Raw genomic sequence first — 14,017 nt, 5'->3', positions numbered from 1 at the left:
TACAATTCTACTCTGGACGCCTCTCCCCCAAAGGCCTCCAGACTTCCTGAGGTGGTATTGAACAGCATGGATCTCTTAGCTGAGATACAAACAGACCAAAGACATTCAAAACACATATGATCAGCAACATGACATGTACCGTATGTATGCTAGAAGGAAATTAATAGCAAATGTGTGTGTATGCTGGCTCACTGGACAGGCTGTCCGGGAGTTTGATAGAGTCCTGAGTAGAGTTGTCCTCTGGCTCTTCTCTGAAACACAACAGAGAAACTGGTCTGAGTAGATCACATCACACAACATATCAGATCAGCTACACTCATCATCACTGCTCATTGTTTTAGGGCCTGTGTCTTTCCAGGATGTGTTTTTAAGTTTTTAAGATAGCAGCCAAAGAACTTAGACTGATAAGAAGCGAAAGCTAATAGGTCGTTCCATTGCAACCTCAACGCGCAGCAGCAGAGCTACACCTCTGCCATTTTGGCCTGAAGGAGACTACCATAATGACGGCAGTAAAATGTTCCACCTACAAAGTACCGCACAAAAGTACCTCCACCAAAACTGCCCGTGTCCTTCCCGGTCAAGGTGTGTCTGTGTGTCATGGTTCTGTGCCGTTGTAAGGAGATGTGTGGGTTTTTTTTAGGCCAAAATGGCGACAGCGCGGTTGTCAAAAAATTGCGTGAGTTCCGCTCATGCCTTCTATACTCTTTGTAGCAGCTCCCCAACAGCTGTTTGAGGAAGCGAGTAGCCATGGCTCATGCTGTTGCTATGAGACTCCTGAAAACCTGTTGAAAATGCTGTTCTAATCTTTCGGTGCCCGGCTCTCGAGCGCTAAAAAAACATGTTCAGCTCAGTCTATAACACGTCCTTTTCTTCTATAAACAAGGAGAAAAATACAGCACTGCACAGACAGCTCCCTGGCAGACACACAGCCCTTCTAATCCAAAGTTACACCCATAATATACAACTATGACCCCCCCCCCCCCACAAACACACACACACACACACACACACACATCAGTAACAAGATGCGTCGCCCCTCAGTTTAATCAAAATCAGTGGTGTAGCAATTATTTCCCCATTAGGCTAATCAGTGTAAGTCCTTCCACTTTTCATCAAAATGAGACCAGTGATGTCTATGTGATATACCACCTGAGACATGACAGAGACAGAGATATACCACCTGAGACATGACAGACAGAGATATACCACCTGAGACATGACAGAGACAGAGATATACCACCTGAGACATGACAGACAGATATATACACCTGAGACATGACAGACAGATATATACCACCTGAGACATGACAGAGACAGAGACATACCACCTGAGACATGACAGACAGATATATACACCTGAGACATGACAGACAGATATATACACCTGAGACATGACAGACAGAGATATACACCTGAGACATGACAGACAGACAAGAGACATACCACCTGAGACATGACAGACAGACAAGAGACATACCACCTGAGACATGACAGACAGATATATACACCTGAGACATGACAGACAGATATATACACCTGAGACATGACAGACAGACAAGAGACATACCACCTGAGACATGACAGACAGATATATACACCTGAGACATGACAGACAGATATATACACCTGAGACATGACAGACAGACAAGAGACATACCACCTGAGACATGACAGACAGATATATACACCTGAGACATGACAGACAGATATATACACCTGAGACATGACAGACAGAGATATACACCTGAGACATGACAGACAGAGATATACACCTGAGACATGACAGACAGATATATACACCTGAGACATGACAGACAGAGATATACACCTGAGACATGACAGACAGAGATATACACCTGAGACATGACAGACAGAGATATACACCTGAGACATGACAGACAGAGATATACACCTGAGACATGACAGACAGATATATACCACCTGAGACATGACAGACAGATATATACACCTGAGACATGACAGACAGAGATATACACCTGAGACATGACAGACAGATATATACACCTGAGACATGACAGACAGACAAGAGACATACCACCTGAGACATGACAGACAGATATATACACCTGAGACATGACAGATATATACCACCTGAGACATGACAGACAGAGATATACACCTGAGACATGACAGACAGATATATACCACCTGAGACATGACAGACAGATATATACCACCTGAGACATGACAGACAGATATATACACCTGAGACATGACAGAGATATACACCTGAGACATGACAGACAGATATATACCACCTGAGACATGACAGACAGATATATACCACCTGAGACATGACAGACAGACAAGAGACATACCACCTGAGACATGACAGACAGACAAGAGACATACCACCTGAGACATGACAGACAGATATACCACCTGAGACATGACAGACAGACAAGAGACATACCACCTGAGACATGACAGACAGATATATACACCTGAGACATGACAGACAGATATATACACCTGAGACATGACAGACAGATATATACCACCTGAGACATGACAGACAGACAAGAGACATACCACCTGAGACATGACAGACAGATATATACCACCTGAGACATGACAGACAGATATATACACCTGAGACATGACAGACAGAGATATACACCTGAGACATGACAGACAGATATATACACCTGAGACATGACAGACAGAGATATACACCTGAGACATGACAGACAGATATATACACCTGAGACATGACAGACAGAGATATACACCTGAGACATGACAGACAGAGATATACACCTGAGACATGACAGACAGAGATATACACCTGAGACATGACAGACAGATATATACACCTGAGACATGACAGACAGAGATATACACCTGAGACATGACAGACAGATATATACACCTGAGACATGACAGACAGATATATACCACCTGAGACATGACAGACAGATATATACACCTGAGACATGACAGACAGAGATATACACCTGAGACATGACAGACAGAGATATACACCTGAGACATGACAGACAGATATATACACCTGAGACATGACAGAGATATACACCTGAGACATGACAGACAGACAAGAGATATACACCTGAGACATGACAGACAGATATATACACCTGAGACATGACAGACAGAGATATACACCTGAGACATGACAGACAGACAAGAGATATACACCTGAGACATGACAGACAGTGGTGTCAGTGTGATATACCACCTGAGACATGACAGACAGAGACAGATATACACCTGAGACATGACAGACAGTGGTGTCAGTGTGATATACCACCTGAGACATGACAGACAGATATATACCACCTGAGACATGAAGGACATCTAGATATATACCACCTGAGACATGACAGACAGATATACCACCTGAGACATGAAGGACATCTAGATATATACACCTGAGACATGACAGACAGACAAGAGATATACACCTGAGACATGACAGACAGATATATACACCTGAGACATGACAGACAGATATATACACCTGAGACATGACAGACAGATATATACACCTGAGACATGACAGACAGATATATACACCTGAGACATGACAGACAGATATATACCACCTGAGACATGACAGACAGATATATACCACCTGAGACATGACAGACAGATATATACACCTGAGACATGACAGACAGATATACAGTATACCACCTGAGACATGACAGACAGATATATACCACCTGAGACATGACAGACAGATATACCACCTGAGACATGACAGACAGAGAGCCTGCCCTGTTCCATATTCCATATATAAAGTAAACAACTAAGCAACAACAAGCCCTTTGATGAGAACATAAAGATAACCGATGCAGCATTGCCTCCGAGGCAAAAGTATCTACATTCACAGCCCTGCAATGGATCAAATGGACTTGCACACAACTGAAAATATGTGGGGCAAAAAATCTCAGCAGAAATCTCATCTGATGCATAACCCGCCTACATAGCATCCACTTGCATAACTCAAGCAGAACATATGACCTGCTCTTCTCGAGGGGGAGGAAACAAAACAAACAAAAAACATTGGACCAGTTAATGGAAAATGGTTGGTTTCTGTAGAAATCACCATTCTGCATGTTTGAATTTAGTGATGGTGCAGGCAGGCAGTAATGACCTCCTCACACCAGAATTTGAAGGTTTACTTTTGATACAATTGGATGGACAGACAAACCCCATCTTTATTAGTCACAGACCGGTGAATGACCAAGTGAATGACCACGTGACCGGTGAACAATGCAGAGGCACCGTGAAATGTGTCTTTCGCGTTTGACCCATCCTGGCTCGTCTTCCTCCATGGTCAGGCCAGGAGCGGTGAGCAGCTGCAGTGAAGCGCCCGGGAACCAACTTCTTCTAACCGCCGCTGGTCAGAGGACGATCTTCTGCATGTTTTTAGTGGGGGGTTATATATGGAGGAAACCCCAGGGGAGAATGGGGAGAACATGCAAAATCCAGACAGAAAGGCCCTTTCTCACAACTAGGCATCTCATGCGCTGTGCGGGCTCGCTAGCCGGCCTCGCCTGCCCTGCAGCTCGCATACGCGGCGAAGCCCCGCGGCGTGGGCTCGCCTGCTCAATTGGCGCGTGGGTGTGTGTGTTGCTCACAAAATGTTATTGGCCTTAAGTTTACATGCGCGCGGGGGTGTGCGTTTGTGTGTGTGTGTGCCCCTTAAGTTTATATCAGTGCCTATGACATCATCAGTGATGTCATAAGATGATATTGCTCTTATGACATCACTGATGACGTCATCAGTCTTATGACATCACTGATTGCTCGCTCACTGATCACTCGCCTGCTGGGCGGCCTCACCCGCCCTGCAGCTCGACCGCTATGCGGCCTCACTTGCTCCCTCGCCCGCCCTGCAGCTCACCCGCTGTGCAGGCTCATATGCTCTTATGACATCACTGATGACCACTGTGCGTCGCGCCCTCGCCTGCTCTATGGCATCACTGATGACATAATCACGGACAGTGTTGGGAACGTTACTTTAAAAAAGTAATTGGTTATAGTTACTCACTACTTGTTCCAAAAAGTAACTGAGTTAGTAACTGAATTACTCTATAATAAAAGTAACTAGTTACCAGGGAAAGTAACTATTTGCGTTATCTCCACCTTGAAAATGCCAAATTTTCATGGATTGCTGCAAACCTGAGGGTACCCTCACGGGCCCCTCGGGCCGACCAAAACGGGCCGAGGCCGGGCTTGTTTTTTATTTATTTTTAATTAATAGGTCCGGGGTCGGGCCGTTTCAATAATTCAATTAAATTGAATTGAATTGAATTGAATTAGCCTTTATTGTCTCCCTTGGGAGAAATTCTTTTTGGGCATCAAGAGACACAGCGTTAGACATATACATATTGACATAGACAGTGCAATCAGACGACAATTAACATTAAATTCCTACAGTGTACATATACATCAAGGGTACCCAGTGGTAAAGTATTGCACCAGCCCTCCACAAAAAAAGAGAAAAATGTTGAAATGAAAAATTATTAAATATTGCACCGCTTCCCTAAGAATGAAACATGATGAGCTGTACTAAGTTGGTCTGCGTTACTCAAATAATGTTGTATTAGCATACTCGCTTGATTTTACACAGCGGAGCACAGTCAGACAAAGAGGAGGAGTGCACAGACACTCCCCCAGCCACACACAGACCCTCACGTGACGTTAGTAGCTGTAGACAGCTCCCGAAGAGAGAGAGAGAGAGAAACAAGCCGTTTGTGCCGTGTCCGTCCATGTACAGCGAGCGGACAGCTCCCGAACACAGAGAGAGAGAGAGAGAGAGTCAAATAGAGAGACAGACAGAGAGAGGCTGCGCAGGACGGCCGCGCGGCGACGCAGCACGCGGAACAGAGAGGGAGAGAGATGTGTCATTATATCGTAATATTGGCTTCGGGCCTCGCAACGGGCTGGATCGGGCACGGGTCTGCATGTCACGGGCCGGGGAGGGCTCGGGCCGAAATTTCAGGCCCGCGCAGCTCTCTACTCCGGACTCGCCATTTCTGCTGCTTCCTCGAATCTGTTTGGTGTGTCTGTGTGTGTGTGTGTGTGTGTGTGTCGCCCGTGTCCTGACTCCTGGCTCGTGTGTAACACTGGCTCCGATTGGCTACCATGAAACACATGACTCTGCCTTAGCCAATCATAATCCTTTATCTCGTTATGTTAACCCACCCAGTCTCCTCACTTGACAACACTAGTGTAGGCTACGGGTAGTTTACTCAATCATTTCATAGTAACGCACCGCATTTAGCGTTCAGTAACGATAACGGCGTTGTAACGACGGAAACAGTAATTAGTTAGATTACCCCGTTACTGAAAAAATAACGGCGTTACCTAACGCCGTTCTTTTAAACGGCGTTATTCCAAACACTGATCACGGATGACATCACTGATGACAATTAGGGCAATCACCTAATTAAAAAATCCGGCTTCGTCAGGTCACCCGCACAGCCCAGGGGCGGAAGCCATCCGTCTGGTTCCTCCCCTTATACAGCCTCAGACTGATGACATCACTGATGACATAATCACTGAACTATAGCCTCAGGGCAATCAGCCTTAGGGCAATTCATCTGCCCTAATTAAAAAATCCAGCTCCGTCACCCGCACAGGTGCGCTTTCCTGAAAGTTTCAGCCTGATCGCACGTAAAATGGCATAGCTGTGGCCGGCCAAAATTCTTGAAACAAACGGAGTCCACATTGCCAAATTTATATATACTGTATATACTGTATATACTAGTGCAATGCCCGTGGGGTATAAGGCTATAATAGCCTTAGACTGATGACATCACAATTGGCACTTCAGCGCAGACATACAGACAGACAATTAATCTGTTTTCTGCCACATAGCCAATTGAAAACGTGTAGATATCGTAGCAAGAGAAAATGTCTTTCTAAAAACACGAGCAGAAAATGTAGGAGCAGGGCAGAAGCATTATAGAGATGTAATCATGCTCTTTTTTGATACTGACTCATGAACAGCAGGTATCAATATTTTCCCCAGTACCCGTTGTTGCGGCAGTCGTCAATCCACTCCTTCATGACGGCGTGGTACGTGTCCAGGTCGATGGAGACGTCTCTTTGATCTGGGTCCAGCATGTTGCAGAGCTCCTCCAGTCCGCTGTCCTCAGAGCTGCGGCTGGTGGTGTGCCGCAGGTAGTCCACGATGCGAGACACGTACACTTTACCTGGCACAGGAGAGGGGAAGAGGTGAGCCTTACCAAGACGTATGAGAGGAACATTATACTTACTAGGGTTGTGTCACGATACTAGAATTTTTAACTTCGATACAGATACCCTGGAAAATATCAATACTCGACACCATTTTCGATACCACAAGGGGTGGGGGGGTTGACAACACATCAAGAGGCATAAAAAGTAAAGATAGATGGATGGATGGATGGATAGGCCGGATAAAACACTCAAGCGTTGCATTTACACAGCAGATTACCCCTGCTGTAGTCATTAGCCTATCAGAACACTTTTAGCTTGTTGAAGCAACAAATACCCACCAGTGTTAGTGAAGGAAAAATCAGTAGTATGTTGGATTTTTCATTAAGAGAAAGCACTCCTGGAACCAATACTGTTGCAAATGAGTATTGTTTCAGTTTCAAATTTGTAGTATCGATACTTATCGATAGCTGTTGCAAATGAGTATTGTATCCGTTCAAACTTGTATCCGTTCAAACCTTAATACTTACCGTACTTACACTGTTATATTCTTAATTTATGACATTTGTGAGGTTCAATGCATTCTAGGAGAGCTTTTGTGATGAACTGTCATTTTCTTTTTTGATGTGCCCTCCACATGCCTGTCTACTTCTACTGTACATCAGTTAGTGAAGAAATACATTTGATAAACTCAACAGCAATGTCTCTTTCCAGAAATCATGACCCCGTTACTCAAGATAATCCACAGACCTTGTTATGTGCAGTTTCATGGAGGAACTCTTTTCTTTTGACCGAACTACACCCACTAGCTGCTAGCTAGTTCCTACATGAGACTGCAAAAGAAAATAGTTCCTACATGAAACTGCTCAAAACAAAGTCTGTGCATTATCTTGAGTAACCGGGTCATGATTTATGGAAAGAGACGATGCCGTTGGCGTTGAGTTTTTCGAATGTATTTTTTTGGTGCTTCGAGCACTACAAGCCGAGTGCCATCCAGTTCCATTGTATTCAAGAGAAGGCAGACATCTCTGCGGCCGATATCTCCAAAACTCAGGCAACTATCCCAAAACGATATACTGTAGATGAATAATAGCATTACAGGTGAGAGAAAAAATATGTATTTTGGATTTTAGGGTGAGCTGTGGCTTTAATTTGCAAAAAGTATCAAATGTGTGGTAAAAGCAATCATGATTGTGCAAGCTTCTGTATGTGTACCTCGGCGCTGGGTGTCGCAAGCGTGGAAGATGGTGTCGAGTAGATCCTCCTCACAGATGAGACTAACTTCTGCCATATTCTCCCTCCTGGATTCCAATGTAGATCCTACACACACACACACACACACACACACACACACACACACACACACACACACACACACACACACGAAGTTCAAGTTTCATAAAAGCCAAGCACATGATAGATTGTCTTTCAGGCACAGCAACAAACTGACACATATTGACAGTAAGATAATGAGAACAAGCCCAGGGCCATGAGCATTCATATACTCTATGTGTGTGTGTGTGTGTGTGTGTGTGTGTGTGTGTGCCGTTCCCCCAATTCCACTTAGCCGATTCCCCCTGCTGTCCCGGTCGTTGCTCCACCCCCTTGGCCGATCTGGGGAGAGTTGTAGACTAGCACATGCTTCCTCTGACACGTGTAGTCGCCAGCAGTTTCTTTTCACCTGACAGCGAGGAGTTTCAACGGACGTAGTGCATGGGAGGATTCCCCCCAGTTCCCCTCCCCCCAAACAGCTGCACCGACTGACAACCTAGTGCAGTGATCAGGACACCTATACCCCAAGAGACACATATTGCCGATCTGATGTATACGATAGATCGGCAATGCATCATTTTGTAGGCGGCACATGGTCTCGCCCCCTTTTAGGGGGAAAACACAAGCCTCTCACCGTTGACTTCAGTGTAAAATAGCAGTAGCAAAAAAAGAAAAAGAAAAATAACAATCAATCTCGTTTATTAATGACACAATGACACCATGACATGACAATATATGACAATTTGGCCGGCCACAGAATGCGCAAGATACATACAAATATTACTTTGACCCATCTAAAATCATGTGACTCATGACCCGTCTGTGACCTAGTTCCGGTGTCCGCCTGTTGCTAATTTAGCCTTCAGACATTAAATGCTGTTGTAGTGGAGCCCAGCGTCGTTGTAGGCTACTTGGCTCAGGCTGGACTGACCTAACATGTGACATGAGTCACATGATTTTAGATGGGTCCAAGTAATATTTCCGGTTTATCTTGCGCATTCTATGGCCAGACGAGTTGTAATATATTGTCATGTCATTGTGTTTTTGTGATATTAATAAACGAGATTAATTCTGTTATTTTTCTATGATTTTTTTTGGTACTGCTATTTTACATTGAAGTCCACAGCGAGTGGCTTGTGTATTGCCCCTAAAAGGGGGTGGGACCATATTGCCGATCTATCGTATAGCTCTTTCTAAACATGCAGTGAACTCCTGAAGATATCCAGACATCACTCGGATGGGCTGTATGTATAGACACAATTGTCCATTGTGAGCGCGATCCCTCAAACACGGATCGTACCCACCCAAGCCCCTAGTTAAGTATATATGTCTGTGATCGTACCCACCCAAGCCCCTAGTTAAGTATATATGTCTGTGATCGTACACACCCAAGCCCCTAGTTAAGTATATATGTCTGTGATCGTACCCACCCAAGCCCCTAGTTAAGTATATATGTCTGTGATCGTACCCACCCAAGCCCCTAGTTAAGTATATATGTCTGTGATGGTACCCACCCAAGCCCCTAGTTAAGTATATATGTCTGTGATCGTACCCACCCAAGCCCCTAGTTAAGTATATATGTCTGTGATCGTACCCACCCAAGCCCCTAGTTAAGTATATATGTCTGTGATCGTACCCACCCAAGCCCCTAGTTAAGTATATATATGTCTGTGATCGTACCCACCCAAGCCCCTAGTTAAGTATACATGTCTGTAATCGTACCCACCCAAGCCCCTAGTTAAGTATATATGTCTGTGATTGTACCCACCCAAGCCCCTAGTTAAGTATATATGTCTGTGATTGTACCCACCCAAGCCCCTAGTTAAGTATATATGTCCGTGTCGCTCGCAGAGCGGCTCTGGTTTAGAAGGTACAGGCTCATGTCCAGAGCGAGTGAGTGCTGACAAGCAAACGATCTGTTGCACTTGTGACAACGAGCATTATCAGCATCAAGTAGGTATAACATAACGTTTCGTTCTCTGGCGTCTGGCGAAACTTTTGTACAGTATAACTATATAATGTTTTTTTTATGAAATAGTAGCATAGTATACCTTTAAACACTGTGATTCCTGCAGCACTGCATCATATGCCCACCTCCTCCACTTTCTACTCTCTACACCGGAGATTTTCCTCATGTGTAGAAACAACAATGCCTCTTGTCTGGAAAGGTAACTCCGGGGAATGCCCCGACCTGATTGAATGGACATAGTCCAGAGTTCATATCTACAGTCCCTAGCTCTGGCCCTCTCCCTTAACCTGACCCGGATCGGTTCCGTTCCTAAATTTAATGGGTTCTTCCTTGGCCCACGCTACACCCTCCCACCAAGTTGAATGAAAATTGGCCCAGTAGTTTTTTCCATAATCCTGCTAACAGACGGACGGACAAACAAACAGTTGGACAAACGCCACCGCAAAACATAACCTCCTTGGCAGAGGTAAATATATGGAATTCAATCTGTGCTCCTTTGCTAGCACGTACTACCATCATAGCAGACTGATCACAATTCAGTGTTGACTAGAATAGTCTGGAGGACAAGCCGCTTCACATTACCTCCGTCTTCCAGCGACAGTCTTTTGATGACCAGGGCCGGGTAGGGCAGCTCTTCGATGGCGCTCCCTGACTCCACAGAGCAGAAGTTGACGTTGTAGGAGAAGACGCTGTGGCTCTGGGAGCGCTGACGAGCCGTGGGCGGGCTCCCGCTCGCCCTCTCGCCCTGCGTCCCCTGGGCTCCCCGCGTGAACGTAAAGTAAGGAGAGTCTTTGACGTGGCCAGCTGGCGTTGAGCAATGCCTCTGCCATGTTTTACCCAGGGTTTCTGCAGGTTTCAACAAGTTACATTTAAGACTTTTTAAGACCTTTTGAAGACTATTATAAATGCAAGACCAATTTCATGTCCATACTGGCAAAAAAAAAAGTACGAGGGATATGAAGGAAAATGGGACTTTGATGCTCCCGATCGATTGTGAAGCTACATAGAGCACCGCAGGAATGTGTCCCAGAAGTAGCATGGAAGGTGGAAGTCCCGGACTTCCTGGATCTTATGGGGGAAAGTCAATGGGGTTTTAGAATGGGGATTTCGCTTAATTGTGTAAAATAAGGTCTGTGGTTAAGAAAAGTTTATGGGAGTGGTAATTTGGGTTGAGCAGGATAATCTTCATAAACGTGACTCACTTTGAATACTTTTGAAACGTAAATGCTTCTTTTTTAAACGCGATTTTTAGAAACCACTTCAGCCCGATCGCACATAGCTGTGGCTGAACACAGAACTTGAAGCAAACCGAGCCCACATACTCAATTTTATATATAGATTTAAGTGAAATCCCCATTCTAAAACCCCATTGATTTTTCCCTGTAGGATCCAGGAAGTCCGGGACTTCCGCCTTCTGGCTACAAAAATACGTCATCCCTGCGGTACTCTATAGGGGAGCAGGTGTTTGCTGCAGGCTTTTTACAGTGACTTTATGTCATTAAGACTTCCCTTACAGTACGACTCTAATGCCTTTATACCAAACGTTCCTAATTTCAGTGTTTTCTTGCCCAAGGTGGAGCAGCTTGCGTGCGTGTGTGGCTCTGCATCGATTTTCCTCCGAAACCTATAAGTGTCGTAAAATGGAAAATGTGTATCTGCTGGAGCTCCGGTCTCGCCCAACGCCCTTCCTCAACTGGAGGGCCTTAGCTCTGAGTCAGACTCGATCATAGAGAAAGTGAAAGTGGAGCAGGCTCGCTCAGAGACTGACTATGTTTTATAAATGTCGTAAGATAAATCAAAAATAGCCCACCAACAGGTACAAAAACATGAACATATGTGTTTAATGTGCAGACTTTTGAAACACACATTTAAAGAAATGCAATGCGTCTTTGCATGGAGGTGAAGTCTTCCCCGAGTCATTTCCTCAAATTCAAGCCGAGCAGCGCTGTGCCATGCCCGGCCACATTCAGACAGAGTCCGACGAAACGCAGTGCCCCCCCCCCCCCCCGCTCCATTTGATAGAGGCAGACTGAGCTGCGGGGGCACGAAGGCTTTGTAAGAACGGACAACTGCAAGCTACTTTATGATTCGATCTGCCTGTTGACGTCAATGGGCAGTCAGTTTTGGAGCCATAAGCACCGCCCATGTCAAACCCTGCATCAGCAAACAATGACAATAGGGAAATGGCGATATTTAGGATTTGGGTTCAAACTAATGTTTCCTACTTTTTTATGCTTACAATTAGTCAGATAAGACCCTAAATTACATAGTTAGAAGGCTTTTGTGGATTTTGTTTTCCAGGGTCTTTAACTTCATAACCCAAACAATTTAAGACCTGGCAAAATCGTATTTAAGACATTGTATATAACTGCAGTCGAATTTAACAGATTTTAAGGCCTAAAATTGCGATTATTGGATTTAAAATTTTTAAAGACTTTTCAGGACCCGCGGAAACTCTGCTTACCCTGTCCTACAGTACCACCGCTGCTACCGCCAGCAGTGCTTCTCCTCTCTCCCAGAGTGCTGGTGATGGTGTATGTGATGTTAGCCGGCGCGGGGGGGTTGGCGGCCGGGGCGGAGGGGGTGAAAGGGGTGGAGGGAGGGCTGGCGGGGCCCCGGCTTTTCCTCAGAGAAGCCATGGGGGTCGGCATGCCCTTCTCTCGCCCCTTCTCCCTCTCCTTCCCTCTGTCCCCCTCGTCTCCGTGGACGGCCCGCTTCTTCAGGATGATGGCCTCCAGGTTGTGCCTGACATCATAGCTGTCGTAGCTGCTGGACGAGAGCTTGGGGATCTGGAAGGGCGAGTTGGGCTCTCGGTCACCGCGCCACTGGATAGTCTGCAGCTTGCGGCAGATGCTGTCCACAGGGTTGTGGCGGCGCGTCGACTGGGGGCTGCAGTAGTCCATGGTGCTGGCGGCCGGGCTGGAGAGCTGGCTTCCTGGCTAGAGGAGAGGCTGAGGTCTGAGGGGAGACGAGCAAAATGATAAAACAATCAAAATGAGACACGAGGAAAGGAACGATCTAGAAGCCAGTAGAACGCACAGGGCTTACTGAGGAGCTCCTTCCCAGTCCGAAATAAGAAATGAAAGTAAATAAATAACAGGCAAGGCTAAGCGTGAAATGGAGAATACACCATTAAATGAGACCGAGACATGCAGGCACATGTTTGAGACAGCCACATAAAAATTATATTGAAAACTTGGGAGCCATGTTGATTCTGCTGGTAACCAACATTGTACAAATGCATAACATCATACACATAACGTGCGAATAGGCTATAACATATACATTTGGTAAGTTAGCAGACGCTTTTATCCAAAGCGACTTACAATAGTACATTTTGTCAACAGTAGCGAAATCAACTGTGCAACACTGTCTAGTGTCTATGTCAGCTAAGACTTTTTTTTAAGGAATAGAGTAGCATTTGTAGAAAGTAGTTTTATTAGTTGGATTTATTTTTAAGAGGAAGAAGAAGAAGGATGTTAGTTCAAGAAGGAAAAGGTTACTTGTTCCACCATTGTGGCGCCAGGGACAAGAAGAGTCGTGACTGGGATGAGCAACTTTTGAGCACACGTAGCGATGGAG

At 45.3% G+C, this 14,017-nt stretch overlaps 1 protein-coding gene across 1 annotated transcript in view; it reads right to left on the bottom strand.

The window, feature by feature from the left end:
• Positions 1–13,338, bottom strand: part of lrmp (lymphoid-restricted membrane protein) — a gene marked incomplete at its 5' end in the record, with an annotated part of 96,138 nt that extends 82,800 nt beyond the window's left edge. Inside the window, 6 exons of the mRNA XM_083661765.1 lie at positions 4–79; positions 193–251; positions 7,031–7,211; positions 8,410–8,514; positions 11,018–11,281; positions 12,918–13,338. Coding sequence (XP_083517891.1) covers positions 4–79; positions 193–251; positions 7,031–7,211; positions 8,410–8,514; positions 11,018–11,281; positions 12,918–13,338 — 1,106 coding nt within the window. The remainder of the gene's footprint in view (positions 1–3; positions 80–192; positions 252–7,030; positions 7,212–8,409; positions 8,515–11,017; positions 11,282–12,917) is intronic.
• Between the last annotated feature and the right edge of the window lie 679 nt (positions 13,339–14,017).

The sequence above is a fragment of the Poromitra crassiceps genome (genome assembly GCF_964638095.1).
Source record: "Poromitra crassiceps genome assembly, chromosome: 2".
Classification (NCBI taxonomy): Eukaryota; Metazoa; Chordata; class Actinopteri; order Beryciformes; family Melamphaidae; genus Poromitra; species Poromitra crassiceps.
This window is presented reverse-complemented; position numbering and strand designations above follow the sequence as displayed.